This window comes from Emys orbicularis, chromosome 10 (genome assembly GCF_028017835.1).
Source record: "Emys orbicularis isolate rEmyOrb1 chromosome 10, rEmyOrb1.hap1, whole genome shotgun sequence".
Lineage (NCBI taxonomy): Eukaryota > Metazoa > Chordata > Testudines > Emydidae > Emys > Emys orbicularis.
Genome location: NC_088692.1, coordinates 49,707,124 through 49,725,115, shown reverse-complemented (window position 1 = coordinate 49,725,115; position 17,992 = coordinate 49,707,124). Strand labels below are relative to the sequence as shown.

Genomic DNA, 17,992 nt, shown 5'->3' with positions numbered 1-17,992 from the left:
ACAGGTGAGCCCCTCCAGTTGGCCTAGGTATTGTCCACACTTGAAATGCTACAGTTCTCCTTCACATTTGAAGAATGAAGATTTTAGAGTGTTTATAAAAGAAACCCACTTTACTCCTGGTTTATGGTTCTGACAAGACATGCCTACACATGACATCCCTTTTTGGTCTCAACACCCCTTTGATGTCAGGACCTAAATAGCTGCAAGATCTGTTGTTTCAGAATAAACTATATTTTTACAGTTTGAATTCAGAGATGCCTGTGGAATGCTCCACAGAACGCATCAGTCACCACTAGACCACCAGCCCCATCCTGCAGATCGCAGGCGAACAGCAAAGCACATCGAATATCAAGCTGCAGTCCAAGGGTCATAAACATGATGCTCTTTCCCTTGACACTTGGCTTGTCTCCGAGGGGCAGAAAGCAGGAGTCTCCTGGAATTCCTTTGATTGGTTTGAAAATCTCACAACATAACTAACTAACAACATAAGCATGTGGTGGAATAATTAGGGCTGTCACACGATTAAAATAATTAATTGCAATTAATCGTGAAATTTAAAAAATTAATTGCAATTAATTGCGCTGTTAACAATAGAATACCATTTATTTTAAATATTTTTGGATGTTTACTACATTTTCAAATATATTAATTTCAATTACAACACAGAATACACTCACTTTCCCTCACTTTCACAGACCTTGGGAGGCAGGCCAGTCCTCGCCCACAGACAACCCGCCAACCTTAAGCATATTCTCACCAGCAACCACGCACCGCACCATAACAACTCTAACTCAGGAACCAACCCATGCAACAAACCCCGATGCCAACTCTGCCCACATATCTACACCAGCAACATCATCACAGGACCTAACCAGATCAGCTACAACATCACCGGCTCATTCACCTGCACGTCCACCAATGTTATATATGCCATCATGTGCCAGCAATGCTCCTCTGCTATGACATTGGCCAAACTGGACAGTCACTACGCAAGAGGATAAATGGACACAAGTCAGATATCAGGAATGGGAATATACAAAAACCTGTAGGAGAACACTTCAACCTCCCTGGCCACACAATAGCAGATGTAAAGGTAGCCATCTTACAGCAAAAAAACTTCAGGACCAGACTCCAAAGAGAAACTGCTGAGCTCCAGTTCATTTGAAAATTTGACACCATCAGATCAGGATTAAACAAAGACTGTGAATGGCTATCCAACTACAGAAGCAGTTTCTCCTCCCTTGGTGTTCACACCTCAACTGCTAGCAGAGCACCTCACCCTCTCTGATTGAACTAACCTCGTTATCTCCATACTGATTTATACCTGCCTCTGGAGATTTCCATTACTTGCATCTGAAGAAGTGAGGTTCTTATCCACGAAAGCTTATGCTCCCAATACTTCTGTTAGTCTTAAAGGTGCTACAGGACCCTCTGTTGCTTTTTACAGAATACAAAGTGTATAGTGTTTACTTTATAGTTATTTTTATTACAAATATTTGCACTGTAAAAACAAACAATTTTTTTTTCAATTCACCTCATACAAGTACTGTAGTGCAATCTCTTTATCATGACAATTGAACTTACAAATGTAGAATTATGTACAAAAAACCCCCTGTATTCAAAAATAAAACAATGTAAAACTTTAGAGCCTACAAGTCCACTCAGTCCTACTTCTTGGTCAGCCAATCACTCAGACAAACAAGGTTGGTTACAATTTGCAAGAGATAATGCTGCCTGCTTCTTGTTTACGTCACCTGAAAGAGAGAACAGGCATTCGCATGGCACTGTTGTAGCTGGCATTGCAAGATATTTACATGCCAGATGCGCTAAAGATTCATATGTCCCTTCATGCTTCAACCACCATTCCAGAGGACATGCTTCCATGCTGATGATGGGTTCTGCTTGCTAAGGAGCCAAAGCAGTGTGGACTGACGCATGTTCATGTTCATCATCTGAGTCAGATGCCACCAGCAAATGGTTGATTTTCTTTTTTAGTGGTTTGGGTTCTGTAGTTTCCGCATCAGAGTGTTGCTCTTTTAAGACTTCTGAAAGCATGCTTCACACCTCGTCCCTCTCAGATTTTGGACGGCACTTCAGCTTCTTAAACCTTGGGTCGAGTGCTGTAGCTATTTTTAGAAATCTCACATCGGTACCTTCTTTGCGTTTTGTCAAATCTGCTGCGAAAGTGTTCTTAAAACGAACATGTGCTGGGTCATCATCCAAGACTGCTATAACATGAAATATATGCAAAATGCAGGTAAAACAGAGCAGGAGACATACAGTTCTCCTCCCAAGGAGTACAGTCACAAGTTTAATTGACGCATTATTATTTTAACAAGCATCATCAGTATGGAAGCATGTCCTCTGGAATGGTGGCCAAAGCATGAAGGGGAATACGAATGTTTAGCATATCTGGCATGTAAATACCTTGCCATGCCAGCTCCAAAAGTGCCATGCGAACACCTGTTCTCACTTTCAGGTGACATTGTAAATAAGAAGCAGGCAGCAGTATCTCCCGTCAATGTAATCAGACTTGTTTGTCTTAGCAATTGGCAGAATAAGAAGTAGGACTGAGTGGACTTGTAGGCTCTAAAGTTTTACACTGTTTTGTTTTAGAGTGCAGTTATGTAACCAAAAAAAATCTGCATTTGTAAGTTACACTTTCACAATAGAGATTGCACTTCAGTACTTGTATGAGGTGAATTGAAAAAATACTATGTCTTTTGTTTATCATTTTTACCGTGCATATATTTGTAATAAAAAATAATAATATAAAGTGAGCACTGTGCACTTTGTATTCTGTGTTGTAATTGAAATCAATATTGAAAATGTAAAAAAAAATCCAAAAATATTTAGTAAATTTCAAGTAGTATTCTATAGTTATAAGTGCGATTAATCACGATTAATTTTTTAAATCGTGATTAATTTTTTTGAGTTAATCACATGAGTTAACTGCTATTAATTGACAGCCCTAGTAACACTAATTTAATTCTACCCATTTTTGTATCAATCTTGATGTTTCTCCCGTATGGAGGGTAGAGGCTGGAGGGGAGGTGCCCCCCCTCCTTGCCACAGCCATACTGTCCCACTTATATTTCCCGATTTCTCCCTTGCAGGAACTACTTTCCATGGCACAAGGAAACATTTTATGCAGGGACTTTCTGCTTCCAACGTGTTTTGGTAGATTTTAGAGACACCATAACACTGTAGAACTAGCCCCATCAGTTGGGCATCCTGGGTTACATGGGAGATGGAAGGGCACGCCTGGCCCCAAGCTGAAGGGTCAACTGGGCTAGTGCTGGGCAGGGGCTAGAAGTCCCTTGGCGGCTGCCTGCCACCTGCACAACCCCATCCAGGGCACAACAGGCAGATGAGCCTTTGCCTCTCTGAGCGCAGGGTCTTTCTCACCACACTGTCCTCTGCTCCCTGCAGCGTCCATGGTTCCTCAGCGGAAGAGTGAGTTTGCTAGCATCGTGCTGCGAGCGCTGCTCACCGGGGCCTGCGTTTCCATGCTCAACGCTTGTGTCGCAGGTATGGCCCCAGCTAGATTTCACTGTCCCGGGCGCCCGCTGGGACGGGCCCCTGAAGGGTGGTGGGGATGAGGGGAGTCTGGAGCTCTGAGAGAGCAGGGAGAGACTGCTGCTTAGCAGACTGGGTCTTTGGGAAAGTGAATTGAGAAATTGCCATTAAGGGGGGGCAGATAATCTGTTTGAGACCCCAGCTCAGTCCCTGAGAACAGTGAGGGAGAGAGATGGCGGTTAGGCTCACAGTGGTATATGCTTTCCACTGACTGATGCCTCTCTCTCCCAACATGCAGCCTCCCTGGGAATCTTCAACAAGGACTAGGCTGAGACCCATCAAACTCATCTTCACTTGTGACCTAAGCGTAGGGTTGCTGGGTGTCTGGTTTTTCGACTGGAAATTCCAGTTGAAAAGGCGACCTGGCAGTGTCCGGTCACATGTACTGAGCAGACACCAAAAGTCTGGTTACCACAGGTGGGGGAGGCTCTGTCTAGGTCATCAACCCACGCCAGTCCCTGCACTGCTAGGCTGCCTCCTACATGCATGTCATGGGCAGGCAGGCAGCCGGCTCCGCAGCAGACTGCAGCTCCCGTCCCAGCCCTGGAGCAGAGGGAGCCCAGCTGTGGGCGGGGCAGGTGGAGAGGATTGAGTGACGAGGAGGGAGGGGAGAGAACTGCAAGTGACGGGTGGGGGGGAAGAGGAGCAAGCGGGGGACAGGGCCTTGTGGGAAGAGGCGGGGCTGGGGGCACGGCCTGGGGAAGAGGCAGAGCAGGGGCAGGACCTTTGGGGGAAAAGACAGGGTGGGGGCGGGGCCACAGGGGGAAGAGGTGGGGCAGGGAGGGTCTGGTTTTTAGAAGTTAGAAAGTTGGCAACCCTACCTGAGCCAGGATTGGTCCCCTGTCAACAGAGCAGAAAGGCCCAAGTGGTAACCCACTGCCACTGGCCTCTGACCTCAGACCAAACCTTGTCTGTGCTAGGCAGAGCGACTGTGGGGTCAGCCCGATGCACAGCTGCCCCAGTGCCGACCAGCGCCCCAGCTTGACCACGAAGTGCTCCCTGGTGGGCTCTGTGCTGGCCGCCGGCCTGCCGAGTGGTGCATCTGGCTGGGCGTGGCTCTGCACAGGCAGATTCAGTGTCTGCCGTCTCCTCCCTTTCCAGATCCGCGACTGTACTCAGAGTCAGGCCCTGCTCTGGGCTGCTTTCTGTCTGGCCCCTGCCCCTGAGGACCCGGGGAACGGTGCTGCCTGGTTGGGGGCTGGAGGATTAAGCCCTTCTGGTAGAGGCTTTGAGGTCTCTCTGCCGCATGCATTCTGTCCAGACCCAAGCAGTGTGGGGCAGGAGGAGAAATGAAGCCTGCTGCTGGCCCCCCTGCCTCTGGCCAGCCCTCCCCGCCCCTCCAGTGGGATATATGACCCTAGCATCCCCTCCCCACACAGCAGTGGGAGATGCAGCTCAGGGCATAGCCTTGGGTGACAACTTGCCAAGGTCTTGGCAGAGGCCTATGCAAAGGGCCAGTCGGCGAATCCTGGTTGGCCTGGGACATCTGTGCCCTGTGCGGGAGCAGCAAGGGCAGGCGGCCCAGCTGCTTGGCTCGGCTCGGCCACCCCAGAGAGGGATGTGAGGCAGGCCCAGCCCTGTGGCTGCAGCAGGACACTCAGTTCCCTTGTGTAACTGGCCCTCGCACTCGGAGAACAGCCCGTATCCATTATTCCACTCACAGGCCTCAGCCCTGCTGGCCAGGGAGAGGGGCCAGCGGGCCCATAGGTGGCTGGGCATTGTGAGTACCCAGGTGTAAGGGGAGGGCCCCTGTCACTGCATGGGTGGGGCTATGCTAATTGCCAAGCATGTTCACTGAATGGGTATGCAAGGCCTGGGGCAGGCTCAGACTGAGCTGGATGCTCCATGGGGGTGCTGGGCCCTTGAGTGCTCCTTGCACAGAGAGGGGTTGTGCTGGGGGCAAAATAGCCTGGCCCAGGGCCCACTGGAGCTCCGCAGCCATGGGGAATAGCCCACATCTGCCCCCCCCCCCACACACACACTGCTGTACTCCTGGCTCCATGTGTGCTTCTACCCTGCCCTGTGCATGTGGTGCGCCCCAGCCCACTTCCCCACACACTCCCAAAGCTCCCCCCCACCAAGACTCACAACCCACTGGAGCCCAGTGGTGGTGGGAGGTACAGTCCCTGCTTTCCAGCTCCCTAGGATGGTGCTGAACCTCCAGGAGGGCCTGGGCCGTACGCAGCTTTATGCCACCTTTGCGCCTCTGCGGCTGGTTCTGGGCAAGTGTCATGCCGGTGCTGGCTCTGCTCTGGCTGACAGCACTGCCCCACAGACCCCGGCTCTCCCATCCGCCTGCTGTCTGGCAGGCTCTCCTGGACACCTGGCGCATTTGGGTGGGGCCGAGAGCCTGGCTAGCCCCGTAACACCTGCTCGCAGAGCTGCCATTGTCAGCTTGTGCAGCCTCCCAGGATGAACCTTGGGGTGTTTCATGTGACCGTTTCAAAGACAGGCCCAGGGGCATCTCTCTGCCTCCCCCAAGGGCCACATCGCTGAGGCACCATCTGCATCGGCAGAACACACCCAGGAGATCAGAAACGCAAGGAGGCCAAGCGAGCCATGTGCCGCTGGGATTGACTCAAAGCCACGGCAGGGGTCCTGGCTGCTGCAGGTCCTGCAGGCTTGGAGAGTCCCCCTTAGAAGGTGTTATGCTGCTTCCCACTCCAGGCCACTGGGTCGCTGGCGTGAACACAAGGCACTCCTAGCAAATGCTGGCCGTGTCTGAGACCAGTAACACCTCGGATAACAAACTCCTTCTCCCTGCCCCCAGGCATCCTGTACGTGCCCCGAGGGGAAGTGGCCGACTGCTCTGCATTCCTGAGCATGGCAACCTTTAACACCACCAGCTACGACATCTACATGTGCTGCCGGCAGCTGTTTGCTAAGTGAGTTCTTTGTCTTTGTTTGTGTGGCCTGGCCACACTGGCTGGGTGGGGCTGTTGCCTGGCCTGGGTCTGCATCTATGTAGGTGGGCAGCTGGTCTTTGGGAGCTAATGGGGCTCAGACCCACCCACACCAGTGCAGTGTGGCATGGTGCAGTATCCCCTGCCACCACTGGGGGCTCGACCCTCACCTAAAGGGCGCAGGGAGAAAAGCAGGGCCGCCGTCGGTGTCCCAAACAAGGGGCAGTGGCTCCGGTTGGCAGGGCTCAGAATGGGCCTAGCTTGAGGGGCTGCAGTGGCGAGTGTTGAACTAGTTCTCAGAAGGCCCTTCGCGATGCAGCCTGGCCCAAGAGCCCAGGTGGGGCAAAGGGGAGATTTTGAAACCAATTCCAGGCATTGGCATCACAGCGATCACTGACCGTTTCGCAGGCCAGCGCCAGCGCGGTGACGGTTCCTCCTGAAACTTTTTGATTTTGAAAAAAGGCTGGTGGTTTTGAATTAAAAAAATGTGCAAAAAATGTTACCCGGCCGTAGACAAAAAATGCAGCAGCAAGAGGCCTGTTACAGGGAATGCAGGAGTGGGGGCGGGGCCTGACCCTGACCCTGGGTGTCTGGGGGGGGGGGAGGGGGCTGATTATGAGTGGGAGAGGGCTCTGAGCAGAGGGGAGTGCTGAGCTGCAGAGAGGCTGCATAGGGCGAGGAGGGGTTCACAGCCTGGGGAAGTGGTGGGACAGGTGAGAGTTGGGTGCAAGAGTTCATTGAGCATGTGGGGAGTGGCGGCATAGAGCTGGATGGACATGGGAGAGTTTGGGACTAGAAGACAGTGTCACCAACACCAGCCATTCAAAAATCATGACTCAGGCCCCAAACTATCATGAATTTGGCTGAACAATCATGAGATTTTTCAACTAATACAACTGGGTCTGTGTTTGCCTTCTGCTGGCAGAGCCATTGGGGATCACAACCGGGAGGGCTAGACACTGCCTTAATCACCTGACTCCAGGAGCTGGGGCTGTAAGGAAAACCCCCACTATCACTGGGCTCATGATAAACTCTCTTGGCTGGGCAGCACTGAGGTGGGGGAGGGCTTTAAGGGGAGCCAAGCCATCCCAGCCAGACGGACAGGGGATTCGAGGCTCTGGGCCTGGGGGAGAGGAGACCCTGTGGAAGTGGGTGGGTCAGTGGGAGTGGGGAAGGGGTTCTGTGCTGCGGGTGGTGTCAGGCCATGGAGTTCCCAGGTGTTGATTCCATGGCAAGATGTTCGTTTGGTGCAACTGACCCTGACTGCATTCTCCCTTCCAGCACCGTGCTCAGCAACAATGGGACCCTGTCCTTCACCGGCAGCTGGGTGGGACTCGAGCTCAGCACAGCCTCTCTGACACAGTGCTGCGGGCACTACAACAACACAGTCTGCGCTGGGCTGCCCTAGAGGAGATGGGCAGCCACCCAAACCAGCACTCGCCCTCAGCGCCAGCTCCCAAAGCCCAGTTACGGCCTGTGTGAGAGCAGGGCATTGGCCAGGCACTGCTGGTCCATGGCTAACCCTCTCCAGAGCACGACGGGTACAGCCCCATTGGCCTTTCCTCCTCTGCCCAGGAGCTGGGAGATGCTGTATTTTTGGCTCAACTCTCTACCTCCCTCTAGCCCCATGAACCTCTCAGACGACACAGGACAGAAAGCAGCCAGATGGGGATTTCCTCTGCCAGTCCCCTGGGGCTGTGCCCACCAGTGCGGATTACAGCAACCGCCCTGGGGCTGGCCCCAGAACCAAGGAGCACCAGCAGGTTCCTGGGTGGCTCCCCAGGCTGGGCTCTGTTGACAATCCAGGCCTTGTCTGACCAGTCCCTGTGAGACTTGCTGCGTCTTTGTGGTTCCGGTGTGTGCCATGGTGGTTAATGCCCTGCAGGCTTCCTTCCTGCCCAGCTGCTGGGCTAGGGGCCTTGTCCCACACATTCAAGGAGGCTTTGTTTATGTTAATATTATACTACATACTAATAAAACCATGGAGAGTGCTGGGTGCCTCCAAGCTCCTTGCAGTGCTCCTGGCCCAGCCCTCCTGGCTGGACTGTGCAGCTGCCACTCATCCAGACAGTGGGAGGCCACCCAGCCTCGCCCTGGGCATTTAGGCTAAATTTTCAGAAGGGCTCAGAGCTCATCGCCTTTTTGGGCCTGATTTTCAAATGCAGTCATGCCCTGCCCCCACATCTCCGTGTGTGAACAGGGGAACTGGGCTTTTGGACAATCTGGCTCAAGCTGGGGGGCAGGGGAGGGTGATTCAGTGTAAGGGAGGCACCTCCTGCTGTGCTCAATGCGGGGCTGGTCTGTTGATGTTCCCCAAGGCAGCTTCTAACACCCCCTGCCATTGGGCCCTGCAGGAGAGCTGGGGGGGAGAGGGGGGGAACTAGTGTGCAAATCCTGCTGGGGCTTAGGAGCAAGCTAGACACTGGGCATCAAGCCAGAGGCAGCCATGGATATATCCCAGGGTAGAAAGTTAAGTGCCTAGGGGACTTTACCAGTGCAAATCTAGGCACCTAGAGGGTTAGGCCACTGAGCAGTAGTTTTGAGGTTCTACATTTTGGACTTTGGCACCTTAAGTGCCAGGCTCCCAAATCCCGTTGTGGATCTAGCCCTTTAGGAGCCTCAGTCCTATTGTATGTTGATGGGATTCTAACCCCAGACCCGGCCTTGAGGCTGGGAAAGGTGTGTGGGGAACATGCCTGCAGTGGGCCCTCAGGGAGAAGTGAACGCTGGGACAGTGGGCGCAATGCACATGCCTGGCCTGGGAGGGTTCGGCTGCATTGCAGCAGGGAGGTGTGATGCCGCGTAGCCAGACTCACACTCGCTCAGCTTGAGCCAGCATGCTAAAAATAGTCATGTAGCTGTTGTGGCACAGGTGGCGGCTTAGGCTAGTCGCCTGAGTCTATGCTTGCCCAAGCACAGGCAGCCAGCCTGAGCTGCTGCCTGACCTGCAACAGCTGTTCTTAGCCCGCTAGCTCACGCTGAGCTACTGCCAGTCTGTCTGCCTGAGCTGGGAACACATCGCCAGCTGCAGTGCGGACAGACCCGAAATGCGCCTGCCTACATGGCACTCCAGGAAGCAACAGGAGTTGTGAACCACTACGGCCACTGTGCTGCCTTCCTTGGTGTGGGCTGCACCTTTGGGAGCTGGCGCAGAGCAGCAGGTGGCCTCCAAGTGAAAGAGACCTCTGGCAGGAGATGGGTTCCTGACCACAGTGAGCAGCTCTCAGCAGTGTCAGCCATGCTCTGTGCCAGGTCGCGCAGTCACTGCTAGATTTCATCCTGGTTACCATGGCCTTCTACCCTGGGCCCATTCCTGGGGGCTGACAGCTTCCAGAGAAGGGCAGAAACTGCTTCTGTGTTGTTTGCTGCTGGTATTGCAGTGATGCCTGGGGGGTCCCAAGCAGAGATCAGGGCCCCATGGTGCAGGCCTCTGTAACAATATCAAAAAGTCAGTCTCTGCCCCACAGCACTCACAAATTTATGGAGAGCCCCAAGGCACAGGTGGGGAAGGAAGGCCAAGGGAGCAGTGAGAGAAGTCGGTTATCTAGCAAAGGCAGAACAAGAACCAGTGGCTGGATGCTGAAGCCATTGGCATAAGCTACCAAGGGAGGTGGTGGCTTCGCCAGCTCTTGATGTCTCCGAATCCAGCCTGGACGCCTTTCCGGGAGATGGACGTTGCCTAAACCTGTTATTGGCTCACTCCTGGGGTAAGTGGGGGAAGGGCTCTGGCCTGTGGTATACAGGTGGCCAGATTAGATGAACTAATGCTCCCATCCGGCCTGGAACTCTAGGTTTTTGCATGTTGATAATTAGCCTGTCAGGCACCTGCCCCCTGGGTCACCAGTGCCAAAATCAGACTTACCCAGGTTGGTTTGTAATAAAAGGTCCTTCCTCCCTGGCCCCCAGACCCAGCTGCATTGTGAGATTGGGCCCTTTATTGCCTCCAAACCTAGGCATCTGACCATATCTCCCTAGGGAGCGCCTAGACCCTGCACCCTCACAGTAACACTGAGCATCTTAGACTACAAGCTCCAATGTGCCTCATGCACCTGAGAATCCTCCCAGAGCAGGTGGGGCACAACAGCAGTAGGGTGAGTCCATGCCTAACCAAGCCAACAGGGCTGCTGCAGACTAATCCAGGCTGTGAGTCTGAGGGAGTGGCAATGCAACGGTAACAGCTGAACAACTCCATAGAGGGTGCATGAATGGTCCCAGGGGGCAGCCCTGAGAGTTATTCAGAAACTTGTCTGGCTTCTGACCTGTGGCCCTTCAGGGCAGGGTCCATCTCAGCCCCCTGCCTGCACCATCCCCACTCAGGCAGATCAGTGGAACTTCCAGAAGCCCCTTATGCACCAGGGTGTCTACGGCAAGGGCTCAGGGAGCTGCAACCAGGCCCAGGCATAGCTGCTCCCGTGGAGCCAGGCCCAGCTGCTATTGCACTGCCACGTGCACCCCTGCAGGTTACCCCTGCTTGAAACGAGGATCAGCTGCACAGGCACAAATGGCAGCATACGACAGCTTCGCTCTAGGGGGTGGCAGCTACACTGGGGTAGCCCTATGGCTGTAACCAGAGCAAACAAGGCCCACATCAGCCTAGGGGAAGAGGTGAAGTCTATCAGGCCTCAGAAAGGTCGAGTTCCAGCATGGCAAAAGGAGAACAGGAAACTCAAGGTTGCGTCTTAGGGCTCACGTGGCTCAATATGTTTATTAATGAGCGTTTAGAAGGCACAATGGTATTCACGCTAGTCAAGTCCAGTGAGGACTGCAAGGCACTTCTGAGGGACCTGATCCAGCAAGTGAACTTCACTGGTGAATAATACAGTGTAATACACCTTAGAGGGAATACTACTACTACTACGCATCCCAGGGGTCTAAATTACCTGTGTGGCCCCAGGAAAGGGAGCTGGGCATCCCTGTGGGCAGCTCAATGAAAGCCTCTGCCCAATGTGCAGCACGACCAGTTACAGGTGCCAGCAACGTGTTTAGGTGCATAAGGACTGGGATTGAGAAGAACAGTGAAAACACTATTGTGCCATTCTCTAAACCGCTGGTACATTCTCTCCTAGCCTGCTGTGTTCAGGCCTGGTTACCCCAGCTCAGAAATCCTGGTGGCCAGAGAGCAGGTGCAAAGTTGAGGCAGAATACAGAGGGGGAAGGTTTTCCCATGCAGAGATTGAACAGCTTAGCCATATAGAGTTTAGAAAGGAGGGGACATGGAGAGATATGTAAGGTTAGTTTGGGACTCTTGTTTACACTCCCAGGCAAAGCAGCCCAAAGGGAAGCCCAATGAAATTAAAAAGCAGCAACTTTCCAACTGGAAAGGGGGACTGCTTTTAAACACACTATAGTTTATAAATGGAACCTGTGGAACTCCCTACCCCAAGCGCTGAGGGCCAGAGCTCAGCAGGCTTGAACACAGAAAAAGAACTGGATTTCAGAAAGGAATTCCTTCAGGGATGTTCTCCGGCCTGCGTTACACACACAGTCAGCAGGATGATGAGCATGGTCCCTGCTGGCTTTGGAATGTATGATTTGAATAATAAGGGATGCAGCTCCATGAGAGAGGAGGAAGATTTCAAAGGGTTCCAACCTTTCATACGTCAGGGCAGAAGCCAGCCCCTGCTTGATGGCTCAGGAACCAACGTCACTGCAGCCATGTGAGCGGGGGTTTCACACCTTCCTTTGGAGCACATCGCTGGCCGGGCTCTGGTATAACTCACCGGCAGGCGATGGTGTTCCAGCAAGGTCTCGTCACTGCACTCCTCAGAGTTCGTACCTGCCTTGGGATGGGGGCTGCAGCTGTGCAAGGGAGGGTGCCGGCTGAGGCACTGGTCTCACGACCCAGGGGGTGTTGCCTACCCTACACCTGGGAGTGGGTGCAAACAGACTAGAAAAATGAAACCCCTTCTCCTTTGCCCCCAGCACCACACACAGTCCCCCTCCTCCGCCCCAGAGACAAACCCCTGCTATGCTGAGCTTTGGGCAACACGCTGCTAGGCACCATATCACCCCCCAGCTAGCGGGAGAGCAGGAAGGAGGGGTATCCCGGCCCCTCCAGCCGGGAGAGACGCACTGGAGAGCAGGCCAGTCCATCGCGTTTTATTGCACTCGTGCACACCCAGTTGCCAATACACAGACGAGTATGTACACGGTTATCTTACAACGGGCTGACTGAGAGCAGGAAACGGCCCCGGCAGAAGGGCGAAGCACAGCCGCAGCCATGGAGTGCAAAGCACCAGCCGGGCAGCTCCCTAGCACAGGCAGCCTGGCTGGGCACCCGGCTTTGTATCACCACGACACTGCTGCTGCCAGCACCAGTCACCTCCATTGGGACTGAAGTTCTGTGGCATCCCGGTCCCACGCCCCACGGTCACAGCTATTCTGTGCGCTGAGCCCAACGGGACAAGGGCTCAACAGCTCCCCTCCCCCTGAGCTGGCCCAGGCTGACCATTAACTGCACTAGCCGGGCGGCTCAGCCTGCGGTCACTGCTAGAAGAGGTGAGTTTTTACAGCGAGTTAACAGGCCCGAGCTAGCTCCAGTGGGATCCTAGTGGAGACAAGGCAGGGGTAGCTTTAACCGCAGTGCAGCTAGGCAAGGGCACCTGCGGGGGGTCCAGCACTGACCTCCCCAGCTACACAGCAGTAACAACTGCTCCCTGTGCTTTGGCGCTGCTAGGCATTCACAGCAAGAGAGCTACTGTTTATTCCTTCTCGTAAAACACAGCTTCTCCCGCCCAAAGCTGCCGAAAACCCGGGTTTGCAAACCCCCATAGGCCTCATCTTCACCAGGAAAGGAGGTGTGATCTTACCGCGAGCTAGCTAACATGAGGGGAAGCCCTAGTGCAGACATGCCTGGGGGTAGTTTTCACATGAGTTATCTGGACCTGCTATTTTGTGTGAAAGCTACACGCTGCCTTGGCTGCTCTAGGGTTGAGCCTGGTGTTTGCTAACCCTCCTGCTCGGGTACCGCCGGCAGCTGACATAATGCCCCAGCGCAGGGAGCCACTTGTAACAGGCACAGCTGGATTTCCTTCTCCCTCTTGATCCCTGCTCAAGGGAGGACAGGGAGGGCTCACATTTGGGGTGGGGGCTGTTTTGTTTCCAAGGTTGGCTCTGCTTGCGCTTTCCCTGCAGGAGCAGCCAGAGGCCATGTCTGCGCTGTGGGGCTTTGCCCTGCCAGGGCTGTTGGGAAGACTCAGGCTGGCTGCTGTGAGCCCGTAACCCCGTCACTACAGGGAAGGCCTTCCCTGCTCCGGGGTCGTTAGCACGGTTACCAACACACCAACCAAAGGGCACCGAACAGCGGCTCACACTCACAGAGCAGGCTTGTCTCCACTAAAGTTTCACCTCCAGTGACCTGCTTGCCTAGGCCGAGCCCTGGGGTGAGCCACAAACACTGTGGCAGTGACACCCCCAGGCAATAAGCAACCAACCAACCTGCGGGCAAATCACTAATGCAAACAAGCCCCTGCTGCTCGGCTGTTGTGATGCCCTCACTTCACCGCTTCCCCAGCCCAGACAGGACCTGCATTCTAATGGAACAAACAGACAGGGCATTTTCAGGCCCCCATACTCTGCCATGAAGAAGCAAGAAGAGAGCACATGGCCTGTGTCTGCCCCTTTAAACAAGGCCACAGCCCCGCTGTCAGCCACACTGGGAGGCAGTAGCCAAGAGAACTTGTGCCTGAGCCAAAGTCTGGCAGCGTAAGCAGCAGGCACATCTTGTTCCCCGCCCCCAGCGCAGCTACATCGCCAGCACTGAAGCCACGAGACCTAGAGACAAACCAGAAGAATGGAGGCCTGTGGGGGCAGGGCTTACAGGCTTGGGGGGTGAGAGGCAGGCAGGGCTGGGGCTGTCTCTCGGAGGCAAAGGAAGGGCTCGCCTGTTGATCCCAAGAGTGGGAGGGTGTGTAGAGGCAGGGCAGAGCCGACAGGGCATAGCTGGGAAGGTGGGTTCAGACCCTCCCTGGATCCAAAGGGGTGAGCGATAAGACCAGATGAATGCTAAATTACTGGGCTAGATGCCCAGGTGCACCAGAGCAGCTCTTGGCATACAGGGGAGATAGGGAATGTGCCATCTTTCCACCGCTGAGCCTGGGGGCTGAACTGGCACCCCCAGCATGAGGTAGAACAGCCTTGAGGCTGCACTAACTTGAACCAGCTCCCAAGAAGCCTCTCTGCTGGCCAGGATTGGTGGCCCCATCCCTATGCTGGCAGATGGGGAAGGTGGGGAGCACAGGGCAGGTCTTGCATACAATAGGGAATCCTCAGCTCTGCTTTAGGGCAGCTTTAAATCCGCTTTGTGCTATGGCAGCATCACCAGGCCAAGGGGCAAGGCCACTATTAAAGCTTAACCCCACTCAGGGCTGCCTCGCTGGGACGTCCTGTTGCCCTGGGAGAACAGAGCCCTGATCCCTACACCCCACACTCCACAGAGAGGGGCTGGCTCCAATGCACACCCCCCACCGACACTGTGCCAAAACACACCCAAGGCTGTGGCCCAGCCTGTGACTTTGTCAGCTCACAAAGGGAGGGTGTTACTGGCCTGAGGACAACAGGGTGTGGCTTGACCTGGTCAGGGGAAGGCTGGGTTATTTCTTCCCAGCCCAATCCTGCAGTGATCCAAGTGCCCAGGGCTGCATGAGGATGGGGTGCAAGGGAAGCTGCTTTGGGTCTGCCAGCGAGGATGCTGCAGAGTGTATTGGCTCTGCGGGCAGGGGTGGGCTTTTCCCTCTCCCCTTGGAGAAGATTTGAAATATTTTTTCACAAGAGCAGGAGGTTTGAACTCCCCCCACCTACCCCTCTGTGCTGGCTAGACTGGCACCCACCTACCATTGTGATTGGCACATTACAACACAGACACCCCAAGCACTTCCACTACCATAATCGGCAGGGAACTAAGTGGTGACATTTTAATTGCGCCCGATAGACTCCAAACTTAAACATTCCCAGCTGAGAGGCCCCGGGCAATGCGCCCCCCCGCAGACTCGGGCAGATAATGCTGCATTAGTAACACGTGAAGCACACGTGGAAGATTGGCTTTGCACTGCTTTGCACCAGGGAAAGCGAAGAATCTGCCAAATGGTTCTGTAGCGAGGGCTGGATGCTGCCAGACTTTCCGGGCCCCGGGAATCACAGAAAACACAGGGCCATCCCCACGGGGCAAGAGGGACCAAGCAGCCTGTCTAGTTATGCTCCCCCTGCAGATTAGTGAGTAGGTAATGGGCATGGGGTGGGACCGGAGAGAGGTGCTGAACTAGCCGGGCTCAGGGAAGCTACAGCAGAGGTTAGTAGGGCCTGTGTATGGCCCGTTAGGGATCTGGGGTCAGGGATTTCCGCTGGACACGTGTAGGGAAAACACCAGGAGGTGCTGCGAGCCGGGGGGACCAAAGAGCTACCACCCCTTTGTGGCACCCATGCCCGAGCGGGGTCAGTGCACTGTAGACAGCTGCAGGCTGACAGAGTAGAGCGGCACATTCCTAGTGTCACACAAAGGAGCACCAGCCTGCTCGCTCTCCTCCAGGGGTCGCCAGCAGAGAACACCAGGGCCAGGCGTCGGAGCAAAGCCAGAGAAAAGCCGGCACAGTCTAAAGGAGGGATTCAGAAAACGAGCCTCAGGGTCACCATCAAGCAATGGCCAGTGCCCCCTGGTGGTCAGGCTGGCGCACTGCCCCAATACCCTCTGCACAGGGCACTGTGACGCCTGCATGGCCCTGGCAGCTGGGGCTTGGCAGGCTCGGCCGGCTTGGCTGAGCTGCTGTTTTAAAGAGGTAACAGAGATGAGCTGCCGTGCTCCCTGCAGCGGCTGTGCAGGCCCCGCCATGCACCGAGCCAGCTTCGGCCCACTAGGCTACCCAGGGCCCCCCGCACTGGCGCCAGCCTAGTCACTGCTTCACTCGCACACCACACAGAGCGCAGCGCGGAGGCGTGCTGGGAGCCACAGGAAGGAGCAGCGGCTGGGTCCCCTTTCCAGGTGTGCGCGGCGGCACGCTGCCTGCGTGGCTGCACCGAGGCTCTGGCTACTGCAGCTGGCTGGGCCTGTCGCTCTCCAGCGCTTTGTGCTTCGGGGCCGGCTGGGCCTCCCCAGCTTCAGTGGATTTCCGGGAGGCTTTGGGGCTCACGGCGCCCTTCCGGGTGCCCTGGGGGCTCGCCAGGCCTTTCTTCTGCAGCTGGGGGCTGGACTGGGCTGAGGGGGCCTTCCTGCCCAGGGAGGGGCTCTTGGAGCCCTTGGGCTTGGCTGGCTGCTGCAGGCTCTCCATACTCTTCAGGCCCAGGATCTCACAATAGCGGTTACACTGGTGGACAGCGGCAAACTGGTCCAGCAGGGCCGGGAAGCAGCTCTCCTTCAGCCCCTGGTACCTGCCAACACAGCCACACTCAGGGCCAGTGCCCTGCCAAGGGGGCTCTGGGCCAGGGCGCCCCTCTCCCCACACACCCCCAGGCACGGCGAGCAGGGAGACAAAACGCCTGGGCTGCTGCCCTCTGGGCACATACCCCTTTCCGGGTGGTGGGTGGGGGCGCTGACTTTCCACCCGGCTCCCATCCCCTCTAGGGCATTGCTGCAGGTGCTCACTGCATGGGCCATGACACTGCAGCAGGGCGCAAAGCAGCTCCTAGACCCACCATTGTGTCGTCCCCCCGCCCCAGACCCAGCCTCCCTCTTGCAGCCCCCACTTTCCATCACATACCCCCCCCCCCCAGTCCCCCTTCACTTCCCCTCCCACCCGCCATCACACACTAAGGAACTGGAGCGGGAAGAGGAGAGCAGCAGAGGAGACAGGCCTGGGGCTGAACCGTGCAGGGGGAGGACAGAGCTATGGCTGGCTGGCTGGCCGAGTGACAGGGAAGGGAGTGGGGGGGCAAGGTCACCGCAAGCCCTGCAAAGAGGCTGGGGCAGCCCCATCTCGTGGCAGACATAGCCCAGGGTGGGGCAGCGCCCCCACAGCCCTTCTGAGAAGCCAGCTGCCAGCTCTCTGCCTCGGCCCTGCAGTTACTTACCCTTTCAGCTTTGTAGCTATCCTCACGTTTGTGACCCTCCACCCAACGCCTGCAAGGGAAGGGAACAATCACCAGCCTCAGGCCGAGCCCGATGCAGCTCCCACGGCTGTCAGCAGAAGCCTGGCCACTAATTCTGCCAGGACAGCAGGATTTGGCCCAAGGAGTCTCCTGGCTGGGGTCCAAGTCACTGAGCCCACCGCAGGGGCAGGGTGGGCACAAGAGACACCAGGGGGGGTCCCTGTCATCCCTGCATGGGCAGGATGGGCACGAGGGACATCAGCACAGGGTCCCAGTGTCCCCTGAGCAGGCAGGGTGGGCACGAGGAACCCCGGGGGGGAGGTGTCCCAGTCACCCCTTCATAGGCTGGGTGGGTGCGAGGGGCACCGGCACGGGGTCCCAGTCACCCCTGCACAGGCAGGGTGGGCACAAGGGGTACTGGTGTGGGGTCCCAGTCACCCCTGCATGGGCAAGGTGGGTGTGAGGGGCACCAGCACAGGGTCCCAGTCACCCCT

At 55.6% G+C, this 17,992-nt stretch overlaps 2 protein-coding genes across 2 annotated transcripts in view; one reads left to right on the top strand and one right to left on the bottom strand.

Moving 5' to 3' along the window:
* LOC135884424 (sodium/nucleoside cotransporter 1-like) overlaps positions 1-7,890 on the top strand; it is a 42,359-nt gene extending 34,469 nt beyond the window's left edge. The window contains exons 15-17 of the mRNA XM_065411789.1: positions 3,433-3,531; positions 6,350-6,464; positions 7,764-7,890. Of these exons, the coding sequence (XP_065267861.1) occupies positions 3,433-3,531; positions 6,350-6,464; positions 7,764-7,890 (341 nt within the window). The remainder of the gene's footprint in view (positions 1-3,432; positions 3,532-6,349; positions 6,465-7,763) is intronic.
* An 8,611-nt stretch (positions 7,891-16,501) lies between these two features.
* The window catches only part of ALPK3 (alpha kinase 3), an 87,426-nt gene continuing 85,935 nt past the window's right edge, over positions 16,502-17,992 (bottom strand). The window contains exons 13-14 of the mRNA XM_065412588.1: positions 17,481-17,529; positions 16,502-16,841 (exon numbers count right to left, since the gene is read on the bottom strand). Coding sequence (XP_065268660.1) covers positions 16,502-16,841; positions 17,481-17,529 — 389 coding nt within the window. The remainder of the gene's footprint in view (positions 16,842-17,480; positions 17,530-17,992) is intronic.